Below are 26,393 nucleotides of genomic sequence, written 5' to 3'. Positions count from 1 at the left end.
CTTATAACATGAAGTTCGTTTCAACGTAACATTTAACAAATGTAGCGACTGTCACAAAAACATCTAAACGTCTCCTTATTTACATCATAACCATACCTTGTGCCTCTATCAAGGGGGCTGCTAATGACAAAAGAAATCACCATAGGCTCCGTTAAGCCATCACTTTTCTAAACTCCCGCGACTGCTGCTGAAAACTGCGCCAAAAACTGTTTTACAGGAAATCGTCCCATCAAAATAAAAGCTTCTACACACGGACAGGAAGTTGGTAGTAGAAAACAGGAATGAGTGCCAAAATAAGGTGCAAAGAAAGGCATTCAGGGTTATTTACACCCTCCATGCTATCCGCTATGGGTGGCAGAGAGTGCCTGAGAGTTCTGGATGTTGTGAAATGGACAAAACTAATAGCAACAGAATAGCTTAGCATCTTGTTGAGGCAAGATGGCCACAGGCGGCTGTTATAATTACGACGTAGTGGCAAATAACTGAAGCACAGAACGTGTGATGATGGCAGCAGCTGCACAGCGAGAATTTCTACATTTAGTCTGTTCCTTCCCATTCCATGCAAGGCCACCTGGGTTGGCTGGAAGACTGTTTACTTAGCCTAGCAGGGCGAAGGACACTGTCTCAGCTGAACTCTGGACACGCACACACATAGGGTCACAGGGTAAGATGGCGCCGCCATTGCGTGCAATAGGTCGGCAGCCTTATGAAATTTCCCCTCATGGGACTAATAAAGGTATATCAATTCAGTTCAATTCAATACATTTATCTCGCTCACTGTTGAACATTACACTGCCTTCAGATTCTGCAGTAATGAGCAGGGTGCTTGTTATGTGGGTCCTGCATTGCTGTTTACTGACCTTAAGCCAGCTCTCATAAAACCCCTTCTAATTTAAACCAGTGCCATTATACTCTGTAAACTGGTCGATTTGTGTGATTTTGCTATTCGAGGATGGTTATAAAGCTCTGAAAACATGGAGAGCACGACCCCACTGCTAAAAGGTAATTACTGAGAACCTGAGAAGCAGGATCTGCTGTGTGTGTCCTCCACCTCTCCTCTTCTTGTTGGTATAAAGAATTAATCACCAAGGATGAGGTATTGATTAAAAGCTTGGATCTTGTAATTAAAAGTCTATTGACATTTTAGCTTATTAAACTGTCGCACTTCTGAATGACCTTCCAAAGAGAAATCTTACCACTTTGTGCTGCACCTACACCTGCTACAGTGATCTCACGTGAAGCTGCACTACTGTTGGACTTTTTCAGCTTTGAAATAATCTACATTCTTAACCTCGTGAGCCTTCTCAGCCAGGAAAGGAAATGTCACAGAGCAGCATAAATAAGACATGAAAACTGCCTGCTGCTGACCACCTTGGCTCCCTTACTGAACTTCAAAGGGAACTGTTACCAGCTTATCTGTATTCCCATTGGTACAATTAAGAGAAAGAAGGAGTAACAGAGAGTAACTGGAACAGCAAAGCTTAAGCTAAAAGTCTACAAGTGGTGGTCATTCCTGGCATAATTTTCCCTGCTCATTGAATCACAACATGATTTCTCTATCAGTGCAGCGCCACTGTTCCCAAAGGACAGTTGATTGTTTTATTGCATGAATGCTCCTCCCTCATTCAGGCATCCTTTTCACACTTGCCTCTCACATTGTCAAGGCTAAATGGAGTCTTGGCAAGCGCCAAATAGCGCAATTTTGATGCTAAACAAACCCTTTTGTGTATGAGAATGGCTGTTTGTTCCCTCTCTGTATCGAATAGTCACACATACAATATATTCCATTGGAAACAGGGAACCAAGTGTCATCATGCTCTATTGCTTTTGTGCCTTCAACATTATCAAACTGGCCAGGACAATATGTCACAGTGTGTCTTTCTTTCCTTCTTTTTTTTAAGAGCGACCCTGCTTCACAATTTCATCACATTTTCTCATCACGCGGTGGGTCTAGACAGGAAGGGAGAAGCGACGGTAACCTGACAGCATTCAGCAAAATGGGATTTGAGTCCAGCTGTAATAAAACAGGGTTGTTTTTCAAGTAAGCATTCAATAACTAACCAACCACAGTCACATGAAAGAATTGGGCTGTCTGTTAAAGAAACTTCTAGGCCAGCTCTTGATTTCTGATTAACTGAATTTGCTCTACAAAAAGGCCATCTGTCTGGTCCCCACGGCATAAAAAGCTGGCTTGAACATACTTTTCCAAGAACTATTTACTTTTTTTCTAAACCAGCTAGGAGAACGTTCAGATTTTTATTAGCAAAACCCTCTCGAGTTTGGAGTTTTGAAGCCCAACTGGATGACCTTAAAGTACTGACAAATTATGCAGGGGAAATAGCTTGGAGTAGCTATGTTTATCCATAAATATTCATTCTTCATCCATTGCAGTCCTGGGCATGCTTTTTCTCTCGCTCTCCTCCTGTGAGCTGCACAGAAAGAACTGGGATGAACCCTGTCTTTTTCCTGATTGTGGTGCATGGAAACTCTCGATTTCCCCTGACAGAATGAGCTCCAAGGGGGCTGGGAGGAATAAAGATAATTCCCAGATGTCTTTTTAAAGGCCATGTGCTTAAAATATTTCGGTCTCATCTCTCTCATCTACTGAGTGAACCCGTGAATTCGTTTCTTACTGTCTGTGTTCCTTTTGTGTTTTCCTGTTTGTATTGTCTGTGTATGTGTGTAGGTGACTTGGTGTCACGGGCTATGCACCACCTACAGCCACTGTATATGAAGAACCACAGCAATGGGACACCAATGCACCAGAAAAGCGGCGTGATACTCTGGGCGCCGGAAGCTATCTACACGCTGTGCTACTTCATGCACTGCCCTCAGATGGAGTGGGAAAACCCCAACGTTGAACCCTCCAAGGTTACCTTACAAACCGAGAGGTTAGAAGCAAACACGCAAAATAAAGGAAATGCACGTCCACATTTCTCATCAGCAACACTCAGCAGTAAAAGAAAAAAGTCAGAGTAACAGAGCGTCACTGCATCTGGCGGCTCACGGAGCCAGTGAACCACAACAGTTAGTCTGCTTTTCTTATTCGCACTTGTTTTCCTATATTTTTTAAAAAGAAAAGAAACGTCTAAACATGTCTTTAAAGCGTCAAAACACACAAAGCCTTTACCTACGGGAAGGTTTACAAGCTGTTTACTAGATTTGTACCTCAAGAATTAGCAGACAGCATAGATTTTATAGAACAAGAAGGTTATAACTGAACTGATTTCACCTTTTGGTTTGTGGGCTACCATTTTAAAGTCATATTGTTTGTATGATAACTGGCAAGAAAAGAAACCAGCACCACACAGATGGTTGAGAGCTCCTGCCAGACTACAGAGCACCAGAAATGCTGAGTTCCCCCACCTGTCACCCAAAGCATCACAATATTGGTAAATTATAGGAAATTCCTCCACTTCATTGAGTCATGAAAGGGAAACTTTCTTCTGCTTTTGTTCATTTCTGTCCGTGGCTGTTTAAGGGACTGCAGTTTTTTACACTTGACATTAGATTTATTTTTGAGCCCTGCGATCGACGCTTTATCAAGATGAAAACTGAGTGAATGTTTATCTTACCTTCATCAGAAGGACATATACAAAATTCTCCTCGATACCTGTAAAGGTTGTCAGCTTAATTTGAAAATCTATGTGCTATAACAAACTATGGAACTGAGATTCAGTTTCAGTCATCCTGCATCAAGACCTGAAAAGCAAGTCAGGTGAGCAGCACAATGTTAAGCCTTTATTTGTCTACCAAAAAATAAAGCACTACATTATGGAGGTAAAACAGGAAACAGGAAAGCACATAAATATTGCAATTTATTAGTTTAGTAGTAATAATAAAGGCACACCACAAGTCACTGGGACAAAAAGTGGAAACTGCCTTTGGTTAGACACAATCAAAGCTTCTGCATGTCTCTTCCTCCTCCTCCTCACCTTATAACACAGTCCAGTGGTGATGCTGCTTCTGCAGAGATCATTCTGCTGCAACTGTACACCTCTGCTGACTGTTTTTTTTCTTTATTATTGTATTTCTGGCTCTCTGTGCTAAGCCGTGAAATGGCAGACCAGATGTTTTCCTCTGGAAGGAAAGTACAGTGAATTGTCAACGTCTTGGCTACTTGAGCGAGCCCTCTGGGTGACCTGAGTCGTGGAAGGAAGGGGCAGTTGGAGCAGCCGTGAACAGACTTGCATTGAGAATTACCACCACTGCCCTATTGGGAATTTATATTCAGGAAGCTGTGGGACTCTGACGGTGACACATGTGGCATGAAAATTAGGCAGTGTTTCCATAGTGTTTGGATACATGTTCCCACAGTGTTCACTTTCTTTGCCACTTCTACTCATGAAACATTTATTCGCTGTATGTTCAGTATTTCCTCTGCTTTGGTAGAAACCTCTGTGGAATACAGAGCTGACAGTTGAGCCTGAGCAGTCCAGACTTTCATCACCTGTCGTGGAGCAATTTATCAGTTAATGTGTGTCCCAGATATCCAACTTATGTCTGCTTTAGCTCCACCGTTTGTAACCAACATCATATTTAGCGCATGTTATTATATATTTTTTTAGGTCATTTTAAATCCAATTCTGGACCCAACATTAAGGAAATCCCTCTGATTTCAACTGTTTCCTTGCAGAATGTCTGCACTTTTAAAGAGCACTGCATGGAAACAGGGCGACCTTGAACTGCTTGTGAACCAAAGTTTCCATTGGGCTTGAGAAGGAATGCATTGGCATTATACGTTTCCTGACTCTTGATTAGGTGTTGTGCAGAGCTTTAATGAAGTCTGCAGAAGTAATAATGTCACGTGGCTGTAGGTCAGGCTCCTTTGAAGTGAGTAAAACACAAACACAAGGGTTTGCATTTCTTAGCATATCAAACTAATATTGAGTGACCCTCCTGTCAGCTTAAAGTAGCAGAGATGAGAGAGTTGTGCAATCAGCGTGTGTCAAGGGCAGCCCAGCCATTAAGACATCCTTTGTAAAGCGACATACTGATTAATAAATCCGCAAAGAGCACACAAACACAAACACATAACCAGCTTCTGGATTTGGCAACAGTCAAATAATCTGTCTGAGTTTTTTTTAAGAAACTAAACAAATTGCTACTACTGTCGTCCAAATGCTGTTATAAAATTAAAATGATACATGGTTTAAAAAGTAAATATCAGTTTGTTTAAAAACATTTTTGTTTGCATTCCAATAGCGTGTGTCAGACTTTTGTCCTATTATATTACATAATAAGGTCTTGAAAAGTCATTGTTCTTCTGTAGTTATAAAGCACATGGGTGTGTCATTATGTTTTGCATTACCAACTCACTTAAGATTGCTTTTGTATCAGTCAGTCACAAAGGTGAACACACATATTGTATATGTATTTCCATTCATATGGATTCCATATGGCTGTTGTAAACACTGATGCAGGATGAGTGGAGGAGAGAAGGCCAGAACACGGCTTCAGGGATTAACGATGGGCATCTCTTGTTATTACTGACATTTTATACGCTGAGCAATCAGGCTGTTATAGATGAAAATGATTGCCACATGTATTGATAATAAAAAAAAGTTACAGGCTTTGGGTGATGGTGGAATAATAATACGACCTCGCCTGAGGTTTTCTCTGTGCTGTTTACTGATTACATGCAAAGAGGACAACTTTAATAAAGGTGAGCTCAATATAAACTGAAGCATTTGTGGTCCTGGCGCTGGGTTTTGATTCTCTTTTCTCAGCTGTGGTCAACATGGAGCATGAAGGAGCTAGACTCATTTGAAATGAATCTAATTACATAAGCCCAGATGATATGTAGTAAACATAGCTTGTTTGAGAGCCCATGGGGGGTTTGCCTGGTTGGTAATGCAACCTAGATTGTTTGCTCTGTGCAAATACAGCTTTAAACGCCTGTGTGCTCTCTCAGTCTTCTCTGTCAGAGAACAGGATGTATGATGTATAATGGTTGTTACCTGCTGCCGTCTGAACGCCGCAGTACTGTACATTTCCAAGGAAGCAAACACACGATCAGTTTACCTTAACTGATAATGATCTTTTATAATTACTGAAATACGTTACACGGAGCATTATAGGAAAACATGAGGAGGAACTGCAGTACTTGATCTTGTGAAGTGAAAATGATGACACATGTAATTCCTGGCAGCATTATGACATCACGATTCTTTTAAAGGCATATAAGTCTTATAATGCATCATCCCCAATTTGCAGTGCATTGTGTTGGTTTATATGGTGCATTGTGGCATATGGGTTTATGTTCTATTAAACAATAAGCAACAGCGGGGCAGTATTTTATGGTATTATGACAGACTTTAGATCATTAAACAAGAGCAGAGCAGATTAAAATGATCATTTTCTTTCAGTTATATGGTCTACAACCTCTCTACATCTAAACACCTCTTTTATGTTCTGATTTAGGGTCTTCAAAGTGAGTTAATCTTTTTCTCAATAATTAACAGTGGCAACAAAATAACATGCAAATTCCGTTTTAGTGAAATGCCTGCGCACACCAAGTGCGACTTCACTGTGTTTATGGTGGCAACTACGTGTGCTTCTACCTCCCTCTATAGGCCATTTCTGATCTTGCCGCCTCTGATGGAGTGGGTGCGTGTAGCTGTGGTTCACACCGAGCACAGACGCAGCTTCACTGTGGACAGCGATGATGTGCGGCAGGCTGCCAGGCTGCTGCTGCCTGGAGTGGACTGTGAGCCCCGCCAGCTTCGGTAGGCCCGGGAGTGAGTGGGCTTGCGCTTGAGCTGCAGAACATGTGTGCAGGCAACTTCTTTATCTGAACCCACAAAAAGCATACACGCATACATGTCAATTATGCATGCAGGGAAAGATGTGCGTGTTTCACGTCCTCCCTGTAGTGTCAAGAAATAAAGCCTGCAAGGTGTTTAGGGAAAACACTGCACGTAGCAAACAGTAATACTTGTCAGCTTGCACTCACTTTGTGTGCTATGCTTTTCAGAACGGATGACTGCTTCTGTGCCTCAAGGAAACTGGATGCTGCCTCTTCTGAGGCAAAGTTCCTGCAGGATTTGGGCTTCCGCATGCTCAGCTGTGGACGCACAGACCTGGTAAAGCAGGCTGTCAACCTGCTAGGGCCGGATGGTATCAACAGCATGAGTGAGCAGGTTAGAAACACAGTCAGCATATTTAATAATGCATATACCGGCACATTTGTTCTCATGAACACATGAACACACACACACAGCCTGTGGAAGTGTTTATTTTGTTTGTTTTGTAAACTGAGGTTCCTCCGCTTCTGAGCACAGTGCTGACTCTTGAGCTAAAAGGCAGTTATGCATATTAAATCTTATTTTGACATATATTTTCCTGCATTAGAGCTCTGCACTATATCATGACTTCCACCTCAAGTACAATAAATCATCAGGGGAATACTGCAAGTGTAGCTCCTGATTTTCCTTGGGAAAATCAACATTCAGTTCAGGGCTGAGCTTAGCAGAAGCTTTCACATACAGAGCGCTGTACTGCATGTGTCCGTCAGACAGCCTCAGGTAGTGTCCCAGATGGCCCAGAGGAGATCTTAATTCATGTGGTATCCTTTAAAATGTTCATCAGAAGCAGAATATCGCTGCCATCCAACTCTACCCTGAATTTGAGCTGTCGAGAAGACAAGCAGACCAAGCATTAAGCCTTGTTCTGTAGCTAAAAACAAATGGTATAACTCAAGTTCACATTACTCAGTGGGGGGATAAGAAACATGACATTCCCTGAGAAAAGTGCTTGAAAATGGTGTCCTGAAGCGAATTTTTAGGATTTGGTTATGCCATTGAGTGTTTCGAGAAAATGAAAGATTAAATCGCAGCTGCTTTCGTTCTCTGTGCATCTACTTGTGTAGGGTATGACCCCGCTGATGTACGCTTGTGTCCGTGCAGACGAAGCCATGGTGCAGATGCTGCTGGATGCAGGAGCAGATATTAACAGCGAGGTCAGTGGTTAAAAAGAAAGAAAGAAAACGTTTATGTCTGCTGTTCTGCTTTTGGCATTGAGCAGAAGTCAGCAGAACTGAACCAGGCTGCTTTGATTAGAGAAATATCGTTTACCTTTTTTGTATTATAAGATTGAGCTGCTGAGTATAACTGAAGTCTCTTTGTCAGACATTAGCACTCTTTATGCCCATTTTATATGTAGACAATTTAAATTAATAGTACTGAAATAACGGTACACATTAATGTAACAAATGTATTTGTATTCTTATTTTTCCTTTAAATTGGAGAAAACCAAACATGTCATCCGTCATTTCCTCTCGTTTTCTCCCATGTGTCGTGCAGCTAAATGTACAAGAGGTGAAGATCATGAGGCACTCACTGCTGTGCTCTTATACGCTGAAATCTATTTGCATTTCAGCAGTTAGAGTGTGAAACGTGACACAGAGGTTTCCTGCTGACTCATTCTTTTCTATGTCCGGGAAAAAATAGAGATCAGCTGACTTAAAGCAAGCAGGATTCCTCACAGAGTCTGCAGAGAATCGTGACGGCATCCTTTGACTCTGCGCAGACATGAGCGAGGTCATTCGGTTGAGGTCTCATGATCCTGATCTCCGTTAGTCACTTCAGCAACAACATGTCCCATCAGCTATTGTGTCAGAGTTGATTTGCAGCCCACTGCATTCATGACAGCTGGCCAAAGCACAAAGCACTGTCAACGACTAAAACCTAAAGACCCACTTTAATATTCATTTCAGGCATGTGTATTTCCATTTTTAGAAATGTATTATGTATGAATTTTGTTTCAAAATGTATCGTGTACTTTCATTGCATGAATCGGGTACCAATGATAAATAGGAAATGACATCAGAAAAAAAAAGACCCTGCGGACTAATACTACAGGTTCCAGTAGTGGGAAAAGTTTAAGTGAACTAATAATTTTCCGATCCAAAATGATCCATAATTACTTACTAATTATGGAATATTGAATAAGCCAAAATAGCAAATGGGAACTTTGGGATGATCTCCCCAAACTCAGAGGATGGTGTTCTCGAGGGACATGTAGAAGATAAGGGTTATGTCCCCAAAGTGCTGACAGGTGGACTCATGTAAGGATGAAGGACCTGTCATACTTAAGGGGAATTTCCATAATGCTTGCCTATATAATCTACATTGACTTCAGTGTTGGTTCAAGTGCTATTACCTTGTGCTCTTGACACTTATTATGTAAGATTGCTCCAACAGAGAATCTCTTCTCAGTCTGACATAGACTGTAGCTCTTGCAGAGGAAAACCTTGGCCAGCTTACACAATATACAGTAACTACATTAAGTAATAAAAAATACTATTATTGTTTCATTGCACTTCACATGCCCCCCTCATGTGTATTTCGCCTGTATACTCTTCTGTATTCAGCTGGTACCTGATTCATACAACAACATGACACTATTAAGTACCAATTCATAAAATCTAATGGACATCCCAGCCTCGTTTTCTCCCAGAGCAGTCTAAGTAAAAACATTGTGCTTTGTTCATGCTCCTGTGTCTCGTGTATGTCACATTTTTAGTTTTTAACCCTTGTATGGTGTTCGGGTCTGTGAGACCCGTGTTCAGTTTTTTTCAAAAGAAAAATTAAACAATTAATTATTTTTTCACGTGTAAATGTGTTGTGTCTTTCCACTCACTCCACTTGATTATAACTGATTTATTTATAACATTTTATATAAAAGAAAAACGAGAAGCACATTAATTCATAAATGTGATCTAACAAAGGTAAAGGGAAAAAATTAACCATGTTTGCTGTTCATATGTCTTGTAATTGGGATGAAGTAAACATCTGTTGAGTAATTTAACATAAAATTGTTTGATAGTGTTAATTTGGAAAGCCAAAACTCTAGCGGGTCCACCAGACCCATGAACACTGGCTGAGTAACAAAAATACGAACACCACACAAGGGTTAAACCTGGCCAACGAGCTGAGCCTGGGAGAGGTCAATTCAGAGCGCTGTCAGAAAAAGCCAAAGCAGAGGGTGAAAAGTGAGGGTGGAACCATTAGGACAAGGCCTAACTAGACAGATCAATTCATCGTGTTCATTAGGAGGCAAACACAGTGGCGGGATGTCCTCTGCAGCCCCATGATTCCTGGTTAATTACTCTAGTTTCTCCTGTAGAGCTTGCTCTCTCCCCTTCTCCCCTCCCTTCAGCTGCTTGTCTTGTGCCTCGTAGGCCATGCAGTAGATTTAATGGCTTCGTATCTCTCTCCCTCACCTTTGTCCCTCCTACCTACCCAACCCACCTACTTGTGTCCCTTCCCCAGGTGCCAAACTCAGTGCACAAGCACCCCTCAGTCTTTCCCGAAACACGGCAGGCGACGCCCCTCACTTTCGCTGTGTTACACGGACATGTGCCTGTGGTGCAGGTAGTGACATTCTTTCTCACCTGTGATTCTCTCATCGTGACCTTTTGTTGTGCTTCAGCTCATGGTTGGTCATCATTGCCATTTCTGTCATCAAAGCTTCTCAGTGGTGATGATGACTGCTCTCCACTAAGAGTTTTCTCCTCTCTCTCTCTCTTTCTCTCTTTATTTTCCATTTGTGAAAATGACCTAGTTGCTAAATATATACAACATGAGCTTTACACATTTAAAGAGGGCAATTGTGCAGCCATGCTTTAGGTCAGCACATGGCTACCTCCAGTCAATTTGCACTTTTGAGCAAATGGATCAAACTGAGTTTAGCAAGTGGAAAATGGAAACACAGCAGCCTAATTGTTATCGAACTCATTTAACTATTTCTGTTTGCCCTCTGAGGGATCTGATTTTGAATCATTAAAGTCCAGCGGAAAATGTTTTGGTAGTGCTACAGTTTGGTCTTTGAGGGCATCAGAAAACTGAAACCCTGAAGTTAAAAAAGAGTCAATTTGGTGTAAAGTCATAGAAAGTATTACCATTAAAATGTAACAAATTCATGAAATATCTTTCATTAAGGAGATGGTCTAGATCATTATCTCATTAAAAATAAATAAATAAATGAACAATTTTAATGAAATTGATTTATTATCATCAAATATCCTGCAGTCAGTGTCATTTTAAGTCTTCTGTTTATTTCTGATAGGATCTGTTTATATGAAGAACTTGAAGAGCAGTTTACTTTCGCTGAAAATAAGTCTTCCTAGAAGTATAGTACAGGTGAATTATCTGAATGTTGATAAAGTAAAGTTAAACTGGACTGGCCTGAAAGGGTCCTGAATGTAGGCTGGTTCAATTCTTATTATAATCATACACATCTTAAAATGGCTAGAAATATAACAGGCAACCTGCACATTTCTGTGTGTTCTCTGGTTTTTGGGGAAGAGGTACTGAAAGACACTTGAAGAGTGCCTCAAAGAACCTATAACAGCATCCCATAAGTGTATGTGCCAGGCGCTAAATCTTTCAAGCCTTCAGAGCTTGCTAAAGCAGAATTTGGGCCGACAGTAACAGATTTTGCTGCAGCAGCCAGGTTTCTTTTATATCGCTGAAACAGCCTACATACGGTAAAGTTAGGAACATGTCTTTAGGTGTGGAAACATTGTCTGTATGTATTAAAAATATTCAAGAAAAAAGGATTCAGTTCCTGGATTGTCTGTAATTGAGTTTTTCCAGCTTTTTTGGTTGTAGTTTCGCTTCCTATTACATTTATATATATATATATATATATATATACATATTTGTACAATTTTGTAATGTGAAAATAAAGAAACTAATGGAAAATTAGCAACCTTTAACATGCAGACAAAAAGAAAACTAAGCTTAAAGTTGGCCAAAATTGACGATCATACATTTGACTTTCATCTATTTAGTTTATTTCTCCAAAAGTAGCACTTCTGTTTTAAAGAGGTAAAATAATAGGCAGTGTTTTAAACTAGCCAGTTTTAAACTAACCATCCTGACATCAAATTAGACTCATTAGCAAATGACTCTTCCTCTCCCCCTCACTCTGCTCTCTTGTCTTCTTCTTTGTCTCTCTCTCTTTGTCAATCATGCTCACCTGCATCCTCACCTGCAGCTGCTGCTGGATGCCAAAGCCAACGTGGAAGGCTCCCTGCAGGATGGGATGGAGAACTACACGGAGACACCGCTGCAGCTGGCTGCTGCTGCAGGTACTAAGACACAGCAGGACTCCCATCTTCCTGCCCAACTGTATCACACCATGCTGTCAGCAGCAGCTGGCCATCTATACTCAGCTGATAACAACACCTTAGTGTCAGCATGATCAGTGGCTGAATTACAAGTTTAGAAGCTTGCTTCTCCTGGGGGCTGGAAGAATAAAGACAAATAGAGCCATGAATGTGGAACAAATGATGAAACGTGTGCTTCTCTCTCATCTTTCTCTCGGTCTCATTTTCGTTTAATCTTATTATTTCCGTGTGTGTGTGCGTGTTTAACTGAGCCAGTCATTTTTCATGTGCAGGTAACTTTGAGCTGGTGAGTTTGCTGCTGGAGCGAGGCGCTGACCCCATGGTGGGAACTATGTACCGCAATGGAATTTCTACTGCACCACAAGGCGATATGAACTCCTATAGCCTGGCAGCAGCACATGGGCACAGGTAGGTGACGAATGCATTCATGTTCCCTTCAACAGCAAACATACAAGCACTGTGTACTGTGTACTCTTATTTATGTACAAACACAACTTCCTTAGAGGACGTCTGTAAAATTAGCACCACAGGTCTTCAGTTTCCTGCATGAGTAACCTCCTGTTGTCTTTCTGTTGTTTTCAAAGTATTGTTAAGACTTAAAACTCTCCAAAACTATTTTAAAAGTTTGGCTTAACAAAATGGCAAAACTGACAGGGTTACACTGCAAACAGTGTACTCTGTACAATACTGTATTGTCTTTTAATAATCGATCCAGAATAGTTTCTGTTAGTACTTTGCTTTACGAGCTTATCTGTATAAACGGTCTCTGTTTTTGTGTCTTTGTCTTTCTTGCTGCCAGTAAGCAAAAATTGTAATTAGCAGAGAATTTTCCATTTGAATGATATGTTTCCACTTCATTTTGTGTCAAATTATGTGGTTGTTCTTGCAAAGTAGGTGGAAATCATTCTGAAATATAGACCTGTAAAATATAGCATTATGTCAAAACCAGCAGTTTTTTTGTTTGTTTTTGGTTTTTGCTAGTTATTTTTCAGGCTAGACAGCTGTATTTTTGGATTTTAAAACTAAAAGCATCTTTATTTATATTTTGCATGAAATTGTATAAAAGCCCATGTGTGTAATTGCTGTTTACCACTGAATATAGTATACTTTACATGCCACAAATATAAAGCTCTTTGTATAAACCCTCTGGGTTTTTGTTTCTTCTTATGGACTCGTTCTCCCATTCATCAAAATGCAGCTATTTCCATTGATTTATTTTAACTTGCCAGCAGACTACAACAGTAACGACCCCCAATTACTATCATATCATGTTTAAGTCCTACCATTTAAATAAAAAAATCTAGCCCACTTCTGATTCAGGGCCGGAGATGCAAACTTATTTTTGGTAAAAAAAAATCAGTCAAATAGAGTCCTGAAATCCGTTCAGTCTAATCGCAGTTTTTTTCTCTGCTTTTGTTCTTTTGCCTTTTTTGATTTGTAGAAATGTGTTTCGCAAGCTGTTGTCCCACACAGAGAAAGGGAAAGGAGATGTCTTGTCATTGGAAGAGATTCTCGCAGAAGGCTCAGAGCTGGAAGGCAGAAGCATGTCTCAGATGGATCTGATCAGAACTGGAAAAGCCAAACTTAAAGCTCTGAAGGAAGCCATGTACCACAGTGCTGAACATGGGCATGTAGACATCACCATAGATATACGGAGTCTTGGTGGGTTTTCTGGAAATGCATGCATGCGACTTCTACAGTATCTTATATTGTATGAAATGTATTTCATATTGGTGTACTTGTGAAACTTAGGAGTCCCATGGACTTTGCACACTTGGCTGGAGTCTCTGCGCACATGTTTCCATCAGCACCGCCGACCTCTGATCCAGGGTCTTCTGAAAGAGTTCAGCTGCATTGAGGAAGAGGAGTACACCGAGGAGCTCATTACGCATGGCCTGCCTCTTATGTTCCAGATCCTCAGAGCCAGCAAGGTACTGCCCTGTGTGTGTTTCCTGTTAACATAAAACACAGGCAAGTGTCACGACATATTGGATCATTACCGTAAAAGTAAGAACATTTTCTTCAGAGCTACACTTTAGTCTCCATCCTCTTAAGTGTCTGCTCTTCACTAAACCACAGTCATGTCCTCCTCTTTTTTTGTAGTAATGCTATTACATAGTCAGGTCATTAGCTTCACGGTGACCGACAGAGCCCCAGTGGCTTACTCAATATCTATTACGTAAAATGATAATGATTTCTGATAGACGCCCGTTCCTCTCTGTTGCAGTTTATCATATTAGGCCCTCGTCTCATTACTTCAGCTTAGGATCCCTTGGTAGGCAATGTTAGAGTTCACCCAGCTCATTGTTGTCCTTGTTCTGGCACTCATCTTAGCTTTGTCTGCTGTGACTTAATCTTGATAATGCCCTGATGGCATGATAGGTTAGCTGTCATTGCTGATATGAGAAAAAAAACACTGCACAGTTTCAGAGTGTGAGTGTGCATACACTCATATAACTGAAATACACAAGCAGAGCCACAGAGACTCACGTGCATGGGTCTGATACCAGCAGCATACCTCTCTCACATGCACACACGCACATACTCATATACTCGTACACTCCAAACATGCTATGCTTCGCTGGATTGCTGCAGTGTCAGTCCTTGTTTCTGTCTTGGTTGATGTATGGCTCGGGCCACTGGCCCTCATCTCTGAGAGAGGCTCTGCTTGCATCACCTTGAGGTCCACAGACATCAAGGTACAGGCCGTTTGTCTTTTCTGTACCAGACACTCTGTTGCCATGTTCCTCTGAAGCATTCATTCAGCCTCTTAGTGTTTAGTTCATTTTAGATAACGTTGATTAAATGTATATCTGTATATCTCTCTTGTCAGCATAGAAAATTTTGAAGACAATGCAGAAATACTTATTTGTTAGAAGTTTGTTGCATTCAAGCAGGATGACTGCACACATGAGGCTTGTGCTGTAGCATGCCTTACCTTCACTTTGCCTCTGCACACACACAAGTGAAAAGTTTAGAAGGGTAAGAAAATCTCCTGTCTTTTCCTCTTAATCTCACTCCTACAGTAGCTCAGCCTGTCGCTGTATTTCCCACCACAGCAACCTCTAAGGACGTGTGGGTGTGAAAAATAAGTCTGATATCTATCTGATCCCCTTGTAATGTGTGAAATATCCATAAATACAAGTTTTACTGGAACGACTGCTTGAATGAAGTGGATGCTAAGCCTGGTAAGGCTGCAGAAGTTTAACCTCTCTTGGTATTTGCGTCGGGGCTGTTTGTGTGGGAGAGGCGCGCCGTGCAGTATGTGCTTATGCTCTTACATAACATAGACTCCTGGATGCTGGCTTAGCATGATGCATCCAAGGTGAGCTCTGCTTACCCTCTTCTGTCACTCTGTCTGTGTTTTGTCAGAATGAAGTGATCAGCCAGCAGTTGGCTGCGATCTTCACTCAGTGTTACGGCCCTTACCCCATCCCCAAACTGGCAGAGATCAAGAAGAAGCAGTCATCACGTTTGGGTGAGCATATTTCTTCATCATTTCATTTAATTATTAAAGTGTATTCACATACATACAGGCACGCAGCAGGAGCATCAGAATCATTTGTCTTGTCTTTTTTAGTCTGCCCTTACTAGTAAATGCAGATTAGAAAGTGTGCACGACACCATCTAGTGTTCAGAAACTGGAATAGAACTTTTCAGGTCAAAATTCCGAGCTGCAGAATTTTGAAGAAGTTGGAGTTCATAAACTCCAACTTCTTCAAAATTCTGCAGCTCGGGTCATAACTTGCACTCCGTTAAGTGCTCATATTACCGCAGTTCTTCAGCAGCTTCACTGTTTGCCCATAGAAGCCAGGATAAACTTTAAAATCTTACTTCTCACGTTCAAATGTATCCATAAATCTGCTCCTTCATATTTGTGTGACCTGCTCCATATCGCCACTGTTTCCCGCCCTCTCAGATCATCATCTGCTATTCATCTTACCGTTCCGTCCTCACACCTTATTACCAGAGATGGGCAGTAATGCGTTACTGTAATCCGATTACTTTTTTCAAGTAACGAGTAAAGTAAGTGATTATTACTATTGCAAAAAACGGTAATTAGATTACCGTTACTTTCCCGTAGGAACGCTGCGTTACTAAAACCATGATTTTTTTGCGAGAATGTCTCATGACAGTGACGTAAGCGAGTGCGACGCTCGTGACAACAGCTGTGTGCAGATCAACAATGGATCATATATCGAGTGCGGGAGAGAGTATGAGCGTGCAACATTTAAAGCGTGGAAGTACTGACCTTACTTTGAGTTTGATTCCATAAAAAGTGACAAAAACATTAGCGTCCCTTGTGCGTGGGGAAAAAAACTTCTTTTTACAGCGAAAAAAACCCCCTAAACTTCCAAGCAAGCACCGAGTAGCTACGACGTAATGGGAAACTCACAGAGAAACTCGCAGATTCTTCCACTGACCGCTGCGGCACACCTGCACCAGGGTAAACCTCCGCCTACCCTACTCCTGCTTTACAGGTGAAAATAGAGCAACAGGACCGCTGAGTCTTTGACTTTATTTATTTTCTGCTGTGTTTTACTTGCATCTATTTGAAAGACTGAGTGTAAACACACACACACAAAAAAAAATTATGTGCTGGAATGTGCAGAAAATAGGTTTAAAAGGTTTAAAACAAATTTCTTCAAGTCAGAGAATGTTGCATATAATTACATTTTTTGCTTGATGCATAAAGTTAAAAGATTAAAACTAATAAAACAAGTTTTAAAAAGAGACTTTTCCATTTGATTACATTTTGTATGATGGAGTATGCAGAAAAAGTAGAATTGGGCTGAAAGATCTATCGCTTTATCACCTATTCAGGTTGTAAATCGTGTTTTTAAAAAAGTAACTAAGTAACTAAGTAATTAATTACTTTTGAAAATAAGTAATCAGTAAAGTAACGGGATTACTTTTTTGGGGAAGTAATCAGTAATTAGTTACTGATTACTTTTTTCAAGTAACTTGACCAACACTGCTTATTACTATGGGGTACAGAGCTTTCAGTCGCTCTGCTCCCCGGCTCTGGAACTCTCTTCCTCCTGCACTAAGAAATATTGACTCCCTCTCCGTATTTAAGACACAGCTCAAAACACATCTGTTTAAACTGGCTTATTCGCTTTAATGCTGATTTTATCTGTTGTCACGCTCAGTTTTGTAATTTTAACTTATTTTATGTATTTTATGACTACTGTTCCTTTTATCAATTGTGTTTTTTGTAAGGTGACCTTGGGTTTCTGAAAGGCGCCCTCAAACAAAATGTATTATTATTATTATTATTAATACAATCAACTGCATGGAGCTGAACTGGGTGTAGAACGAGTGACAAGGCTAGGTTGAACACTCCATTTGCTCTTTTTATGAAAATCAGAAAAACATAAAGTTTTTCTGGTCATGTGTCTTTCAGATCCCCACTTCCTGAACAATAAAGAAATGTCTGATGTGACCTTTTTGGTGGAGGGGAAACCTTTTTACGCCCACAAAGTTCTGCTTTTCACAGCTTCCAACAGGTATTTAAACCTCTGCCTTTAAAATGCACATGTTGAATGTTTACACAGTATATTTTGTAACCCTAAGGTCCTGCTAAATACGATTACCCCAACTCTGACTTGTTTTTAATATAGCAAAATACTTTTGATTCAATGTGTTTGTGAGTTCTGATGTTTTGAACTTTATCAGGTGAATCTCTAGTCTTTTTTTCTTCTTCTGTAATCTTGAAGGGATTTTTAACTCTATTTTATTTTATTTATTTATACCAAAGTAGGGTATAAGTAAAGGCACATAAGGCAAATTACAATATTATAGAAAGAAGTAATAGAATGGCAGTTAATTTGGTCTCCACTCTTGTGTATTCTCCCTGCTGTTGTATGTTAGTAGTGTTTATTTCCATTCAGTGAGTTCTTAAAACATGACCAAGTTAACCAACCCGTGATATTTCTCTCCTTTTGTCTCTTTATCATTCTCTACAGATTCAAAACTCTTCTAGCTAACAGACCATGTGGTGAAAACACATGCATTGAAATCAGCAATGTCAAATTTCAAATATTTCAGGTAGTGTTATTATGTTTTGATAAGGCAGACATTGTAAGTAAATGTTAGCCACATGTTCCTTTAAATATATATGTTGTGTTTTCTTTTCTATGTGCACTCTGTAAATTATGGATCTTATCTTATCAGCTTGTCATGCAGTATCTGTACTGTGGAGGGACAGAAGCTCTGCACATCAGGAACACTGATGTTATGGAGGTTAGATCATTAGTGTCTTGAGTAACGGATCATAAACATGTCTATCATCATTTCTTTTTAGTTAAATAAAAAAACTACAATTTGAACTTGAATTTTGAGTTGTTTTGTTGTTGTTTTTTCAGCTTCTGTCAGCAGCAAAGTTTTTCCAGTTGGAGGCGCTGCAAAGGCATTGTGAGATTATCTGCTCTAAGAACATCAACACAGACACTTGTGTTGAGATCTACAATCACACCAAGGTAAAAAATTAATACTGTGCTGTGAAGCATTTTGCGGTGTTGCAGTGGTGCTCAAGTGACGTAAAATCAGTGATATTCTGAAAAAGTTGATATATATATTCTCCCTGTCCTTCAGTTTCTCGATGCTCCAGATCTAGCATCCTATATAGAGGGTTACTTTCTGAAGAATATGGTAATCCTGATTGAGTTGGAGCCCTTCAAACAGCTGCTGTATGACGCACCACCCGACAGCCCCGGCTGTGACATCCTGCGAGACTTGGAGAAAACCTTAGCTATTCGCATCCAGTCCATCCACCTGTCCTCCTCCAAGGGATCAATTGTCTGAACTTCTGAGTTTCCTAAACCCAGAAACTAAGAAGATTTAGCAGAGAGCAATCAGAACTGTGACATTATATTTATATGCATCTGAGCGATGAATGATTTCGAGGTGAAATCAGGTGTCGTGATCTTGCTCTCCATGACGCTCATCAGTTGCTAAAATGCTTCTTGTTAGCACAGATGGTTAACACGTCTGTCTGTCTGTTTGCCTTGTTGATACATGTCTACTAACATGACATTCATACGATAGCTGTACAGTATTATGCCACAACTTGCCAATAACATATATGACTGTAACTGTGTCCCTTATTCAGCAAAAATCTATCAGCTAAGTAGTGTTACACTCTGTTACATGTCAAACTGATCAGGATCAGCTGAGGCTACAGAAACTCAGAGGAGAACATTCAACCGATGTAATGAGGTAATAAACAACATCAGCATAATGTGATAAGCCATCAGTTTATCCCTGGATATGAGGAAGGAAGTTCAGCCTCACGTTTTTATTTGCCTACACATGTGGCCCCTGTACAGACAAGTTCATTTGTATATTTGTCAGTCACTTACTGTAGACCTGAGATGATTAATCCCTAAAGCCAAACAAGACAACCAGCTGTAATGTGACTGAAGCACGTGACTTTAGGCAACTTGGTGGGAAAGAGGACTTGTTCTTTTACCGTAACTCTGTAAATATTGTTCATAAAAACAGAGCTATTGATAATGTAAGTTAATGTATATATCCACAGATGTTTTCTCATGTGTCTTACTGTTACTGTATTGCTGTAAAAACAAAAAGCTCATCTTTTAAATATCTATGCTTAAATGTTGCATGTCAGAGGAGTGACTTGTTTTTATGTTTGAACTGTTGGACGATTACATTGAGGACCTGTTTCCACACTACCTTCGTCCTCAGCATGGGTCACTATAAATGTGTTGTGGTCACATGGTGTCATCATTGTGTGTGCAAGAGGCTTTGGGTCTGTTTAGTCCTAAAACTGAGAACGTTACGATATCAAATGTTCTCCAAGGATTGTGAAACCGCATTACTTGTATGTGTGTGATCTTTCCTCTATAAAGATTAATATCTATGTATTTGCTTTCAGATTTATTTGATGTGGTCTCTGGCCTAAAAATCTGAGCATGGGGACATCTATAATTCTGTCAGATGTAAAATTTAAAGGTTCCCCTGTTAGTATTTTGTTCTCCACGCCTAGAAGGTTAGATCGCAGCTGGTAGGCAGTTTAATGTGGCATCACAAACACACGTGCAAATAAATGAAAAGACACACACAAAACATGTTAATTCCTCACAACACGCTTAATTCATGGAGTCTCTCAGCTGACTGTAAAATGTAAATTAATGTTCATACACTGCATGCAGTGCACTACACCTTGGAAAATTTGTAACTGTTAAAAAAAAGACAACATTTCAGGGTCACATTCCAATCAACCTAATATACTTGTCTTTGGATTATGGGAGGAAACATTGAGAATCATAAAGTCAAAGGGAGAACATGCAAACTGCACGCAGGAAAGGCCACAGGACTTCAATACAACAGTGCCAACCATTACAGCACCAGCTGCCAACCTATTGGAACCCATCCAATTAATTTGCTAATGTGAGGTTTATAAGCACCATGCTTCTGTTTTCACAGCACTTTAAATGCTGGCTGTACATATTTGAGTCACCCCCAGGTCAGTGGTATCCCTGAGGGCCAAAAAACTTTAAAACCTCTTAAGCCCCAAAGAGGTTTCTGAGCTTCCTGCTCGAAAATGAAATGCCCAAAATTAATTGATTATTTCTCTGCAATTACAGACTCTGTGTATACAATCTTGGTATCAAAATAAAGCTTCTGTCACAGTACGGCTGTGTGCAGGCAAAAGTAGGACCCAAACGCAAACTCACAGAGACAAAAGGTAAACTCAAAAAACACAGCTTTATTGCTGGCGTGGAGTGGGACACGAAAAACAATACAAAATAAACTAAACTGGGAAAACTAAAGCACAAGGAGCCACAGGGAAAAATCACACAGCTATGATGGAGACTACGACACTGACAAAGAGAAACACAGGGCTTAAATACACAGAGGGATAACGAGGGAATGAGACACAGAAGGAGGGCACAGCTGGGAGAAATCAGGACTGGACGAGACAGAGACGCAAAACTAGAAACACTCACATGAGGCATGGACCTTCAAAGTAAAACAGGAAGTATCACACAGAGACGCGAACTAGACACAGTGGAGACAGCAACTAAGAAACAGAGACAAACCATAAGGCAGAGGTCTAAGAACCAAAATACACAGAGGGAAATACTCAGCTTTGAACACAAGAGACTAGACTAGAGGGAGTAACAAAAGACCAACCATGAGAACATAATGCACAATGCAGGGTGACAGAAAACAAGAAACTCAAACATGCAAAGACACACCATAAACAGAACAGAGGGGACACAGAGAGACATGAAGGGCAGGGGAGACTTAACATGGGTTGAAACACAAGGGGGAACTAATAAGCAAATCAACATAGGAGGCCTAATGAGCTAAACATACTATAAACATCAAAATGAACTAAAACTCAAAACACTGGGTCCTAAGACCCAGGATCGTGACAGCTAACACTTGTGAAATTTCATCAGAGGTATAAATATTGCAGCAGATATTACTGTGTCAAAGTTACTGGGACTGAACACAGAAAAAGTAAGTAGATCTTATCCTCGCCTAATTTTTTTATTTATTTTTTAGCATATAACCCTTTTAAAAATATGCCTCAAATCACATTTAATTCCAGAAATTCAGTAACTAACATATAAACATAATCTGTGCAAAGATTTATGTTTCTAAAGTGAAGCAGTGAAAAATTACAGCACTGTCAATACATGAATATCCAGACATTGTATAAAAATGTCAAATTTTGGCACACATTGGACACTATGTCAGTTTAATTCTTTAGGTATTAAAGAGCAGAAATTAATTAATTTTACTAAGAGGCCTAAAAATGCTTGTTTTTTCAATATGTATTTTTGAAGAATTAACCACGCATTTACATGGCAAAGGGCCTTTTCTGCCATGTGCATGGAGAGTTTAATTGGCCTCTGGCCCTTTAAAATCTGAGGGGCTGTAACTTTGGTTTCTTTTGGCCAATTAGCATGATTGACACTCCTTTTTGATTGTTTGAGCCAATAGGGTCACAGAAATTATGCCATGTTCACTCACTTCAACCAATCAGAAGTTGCAGGGCCAAAACCCACATGGGACCAAATTTACTGCATTTGGCGCCTGTCCAGTCATGTGTCTGTAGGTGGGTCTAAAATGGAGGTTGTTGACGGAAATAGCCCTGGGGAAGTTGCCACAAAGCTGGAAGGAGGCAGTGATAATACCAATACGTAAACCAGGGAAAGAAGATACGAAACCAGGAAACTACAGACCAATAGCATTAACACCCAACGTCTGCAAAATAATGGAGAGAATGATAAATGAAAGATTAGTGTTCTATGTATGTCTGTGAAGGTTCTCAGTCATCCAGGTCATCGTAGTCAAAGGAGCTTGCAAAGAAAAGCGTCTGGACTTCTTTAAGTTGCTTGAAGACGTTTCACCTCTCATCCGAGAAGCTTCTTCAGTTCTAAGGTCAAATGGTGGAGAGTCCCAGATATAAACCTAGTGGGGGTAACCCCCCACAGAGGGACAAAAGGACCCCTGATGATCCTCTAATCGCCTGAGCCAAGGTGTGAAACTGGGTGTGGGTCCCAATCAGCCAGAGTTTCGGGTGTGTTCATTGTGAAACCTGGCCCCACCTTATCATGCGAATTCCTGAGGTCAGATGGCCCAGGATGTGAGTGGGCGTTAAGGCGTCTGGGGAGGGATCTCAAAACTGGATTATAGATGGCAGAGAGTTGGTGTCGTAAACCCCCGCCTCTGTTCAAAGATGGTCGCTCACAGTGGACATAGATGGCTTCTTTCACTCCTCTTTCAAACCATCTGTCCTCTCTGTCCAAAATGTGAACATTGGCATCCTCGAAAGAGTGTCCTTTATCCTTAAGATGCAGATGGACTGCTGAGTCTTGTCCTGTGGAGGTGGCTCTTCTGTGTTGTGCCATGCGCTTGTGAAGTGGCTGTTTGGTCTCTCCAATGTAGAGGTCTGGGCATTCCTCGCTGCACTGTACAGCATACACCACATTGTTAAGTTTGTGTCTTGGCGTTTTGTCTTTCGGGTGAACCATCTATGTCCACTGTGAGCGACCATCTTTGAACAGAGGCGGGGGTTTACGACACCAACTCTCTGCCATCTATAATCCAGTTTTGAGATCCCTTCCCAGACGCCTTAACGCCCACTCACATCCTGGGCCATCTGACCTCAGGAATTCGCATGATAAGGTGGGGCCAGGTTTCACAATGAACACACCCGAAACTCTGGCTGATTGGGACCCACGCCCAGTTTCCCACCTTGGCTCAGGCGATTAGAGGATCATCAGGGGTCCTTTTGTCCCTCTGTGGGGGGTTACCACCACTAGGTTTATATCTGGGACTCTCCACCATTTGACCTTAGAACTGAAGAAGCTTCTCGGATGAGAGGTGAAACGTCTTCAAGCAACTTAAAGAAGTCCAGACGCTTTTCTTTGCAAGCTCCTTTGACAGTGTTCTATGTAGAAAAGAAAGGATATTTGGCTCAGTATCAGAGTGGAACATGAGATAAGGAAGGCACAAGTGAATAAGGAGAGTGTGCTGGCGGTCTTTTTTGATATAGAGAAAGCGTATGATATGATGTGGAGGGAAGGTCTATTGATAAAAATGAGGGAAATGGGTATAAATGGTTGAATGTTCAGAGGGGTTAAGGATTTTTTGGAAGGCCGACGAATAATAGTAAGGATTGGGAGGAGTTATTCGGAGAGTTTGCCAATAGAAAATGGAACGCCACAAGGAAGCATAGTTAGACTATTGTTTTCACTGCTGATTAATGATGTGTTCCACATAGAGGGTGGAATGGGGTTTTCACTTTTTGCAGACGATGGGGCAATGTGGGCTGAATCGTAGCATAAACAATCACTCACTCACTCACTCACTCACCCCCTCCCTCACCCCTCCCTCCTGGCTCACAGCTTCTTCTTCTTCTTCTTCTTGGTTGGCAAACAATGTTAAGGAACAGCTCAGTGGACATTTAGATGAGAAAACATATTTGACACATTTGGGGAAAATACTAATAAAATAAAAATAAATAAAATAAATGTTCCCTTTAGAAATCTTTTTTTTTTTTTTGCTCTATAAAAATAGTTGTTTTTCTTTTTCAATCACTCATCTTAGCAGTAGGATTTACATGAAAAGAGAAACAAATTAAGTTTGAGTGAAAATGTACATTTTTTGCACTCTCTGGTCAACTGACTCAGTGACTCAAATGACCCAAAAATCCCGATTCACTTTGGTTAGTAACTCATTCAAACTCAATTCAGTAAAAAGAATCACATTTACCATCACTACATCCAACTTGGTCTTGAGTACTGTTCCTGAAATAAACATGGTCTCTGTTATTTCTAGAGTAATAAAGTTTATTTTAATAAAGACAGTCCAGCTATATGCTATCAAATATGTTATGAAAATAGGAAATATGGTAAAGAAAATACATTATTGTGTATTAGAAACTGTTTTTCAAATTTCTAGAGCATTTCTAGAACACCCATTCTGTTGTATTTTTCAGACCAGTGTTAACCAAAGTGTGAGCAGTCACCACCTCATGGGCCATGAAGATACTGCAGGTGGGCCCTAAAAATTGCAGACGTTTAAAAAAAGATAAGATAAGATAAGAAGAACTGTATTTATCCCGAGGGAAATTCTTTTGTCATACACATGCTCAATGTAGCAAGAGAGACAGAGGAATAAGATATACAATATATATAATAAGAATAGTAGTATACAATAATATACAGAAGGATAAAAATACGTTTAAAACAAAATCAGTTAACTGAAATACTCATTTATTACAAAATGTAAAAAGATTTAGTAGACAGGGACATATCCCATATGGAAAAGATATATATAAATCTTATAAAGTTTGTATCTGTCTTGTGTGAAACTTGTATGAAAAGCATACAAGAGTGAAAACAGATATAAGATCCCTTGAAATATTATATAAATGAAACTTGTATGTTTTGGATACTTCCTAAAACAGTATATGAAAGTAATGAGAAAGTGGACACTTTCATGAGTAAATCATATAAGCCTTATATGATTCACTATATGAAATAGGCCACATCTTATACAAGTCTTTTATAAGTTTTTACTATTTCTTTTCCATATGGGATAATTTAACAAGTAAACTATTGTAAACCTTAATCCTCTTGGATCTTAACCTGAATCTTAATCTAAAGCTGTTGCTGGAGAATCAAGTTCAACATCAGTCACGAGTAAAGACTTGGGTGGGCTGCAGAAGATATTTGCATTTCAAACTCGGGCAGTGGCAGTCTGAGGTTTGGGAATGATTGTTATGTGCAAATTTAAGCACTGGTCAGATGTGCTTGAAATGTCATAGTAGTCTGTGGTGTAGAATGGAGTTAGAGTGGGAAGCAGGCAGATGCTAATCAGAGTGGAAAAATTTGTTAGACTTAAGTATATCCCTAAAAGTCAAGAGGAACAAGAGAAACAAAGGCTTTTAGAGTGAACCGATAGTTTGTTCTTTTAAAGTTTACACTTCTACAAAAAAGGCTAAAAGCGTTTGTTGCAGACATGCATCCATTTAAAATTACTGTCAAGACAATAGCAGTGCCATTAGAGTAGCTGCTTTTTCATGCCACCCTCCAAACCTAATACTGACATTAATTTATCTTCATTGGACATAAATATCACGAGTAGCATAATACTCTGTTTTGATTTGTTATATTAATATTTGGATATTGATTTGTGTCTCATTCAATCAGTGTTTTCCCAACCCTCTGCCTTCTCCAAGGGCAGTTTCAAAATGCTCTCTGAGTGGTCATGGTATTTGCAGTGTGTGTGTGTGTGTGTGTGTGTGTGTGTGTGTGTGTGTGTGTGTGTGTGTGTGTGTGCGCATGTGTGTTGTGTTTTGGGCAGGGAATGGCAAGGGCTGTGGTGACAGCAGTTGTTAAGGAGTCGCCATGGTTACCACCACCAAGGAACAATGTTGAACTGAGAATGCTTGGCTGTGTTAAAGACTGAAAGGAATCCCGAGGTGCTCACATATGTAGACATTTAAACACGGACACAATTAACACACACCCACAAAATGTTGTTATCCAATTGGATTTAGTCCTTAATGAGTCATTAAGAGATTCTTATATGGAGCAGAAATGATCCATCATCAGATTAGCCGTGTCACACAAGGGACCATGTGATTAGGCCATGGAAATGTCTCTGTCGCCTCTTTTCTAAAGCACTGCTGGGCATCTTAATTTAGTGGGCTGTGAAGTGCAGTGAAACACTAAGTAACACAGAGGGAAGTTGTGAGGGGGGACAC

General features: G+C 40.3%; 1 protein-coding gene across 1 annotated transcript in view; it reads left to right on the top strand.

Annotated features, from left to right (window-relative positions):
• abtb3b (ankyrin repeat and BTB domain containing 3b) overlaps positions 1-18,943 on the top strand; it is a 69,731-nt gene extending 50,788 nt beyond the window's left edge. Inside the window, exons 3-17 of the mRNA XM_085357237.1 lie at positions 2,687-2,891; positions 6,576-6,728; positions 6,977-7,142; positions 7,871-7,960; positions 10,275-10,376; positions 12,004-12,097; positions 12,409-12,544; positions 13,578-13,798; positions 13,889-14,067; positions 15,509-15,614; positions 17,544-17,646; positions 18,106-18,187; positions 18,314-18,382; positions 18,505-18,618; positions 18,734-18,943. Of these exons, the coding sequence (XP_085213363.1) occupies positions 2,687-2,891; positions 6,576-6,728; positions 6,977-7,142; positions 7,871-7,960; positions 10,275-10,376; positions 12,004-12,097; positions 12,409-12,544; positions 13,578-13,798; positions 13,889-14,067; positions 15,509-15,614; positions 17,544-17,646; positions 18,106-18,187; positions 18,314-18,382; positions 18,505-18,618; positions 18,734-18,943 (2,030 nt within the window). The remainder of the gene's footprint in view (positions 1-2,686; positions 2,892-6,575; positions 6,729-6,976; positions 7,143-7,870; positions 7,961-10,274; positions 10,377-12,003; positions 12,098-12,408; positions 12,545-13,577; positions 13,799-13,888; positions 14,068-15,508; positions 15,615-17,543; positions 17,647-18,105; positions 18,188-18,313; positions 18,383-18,504; positions 18,619-18,733) is intronic.
• Positions 18,944-26,393: the final 7,450 nt, after the last annotated feature.

Source organism: Diplotaxodon limnothrissa, linkage group LG7 (genome assembly GCF_057381915.1).
Source record: "Diplotaxodon limnothrissa isolate DT_005_m linkage group LG7, D_limnothrissa_male_GT1.1, whole genome shotgun sequence".
NCBI lineage: Eukaryota > Metazoa > Chordata > Actinopteri > Cichliformes > Cichlidae > Diplotaxodon > Diplotaxodon limnothrissa.
Note: the sequence above shows the minus strand (reverse complement) of the source record. Positions and strands in the feature narration are given on the sequence as shown.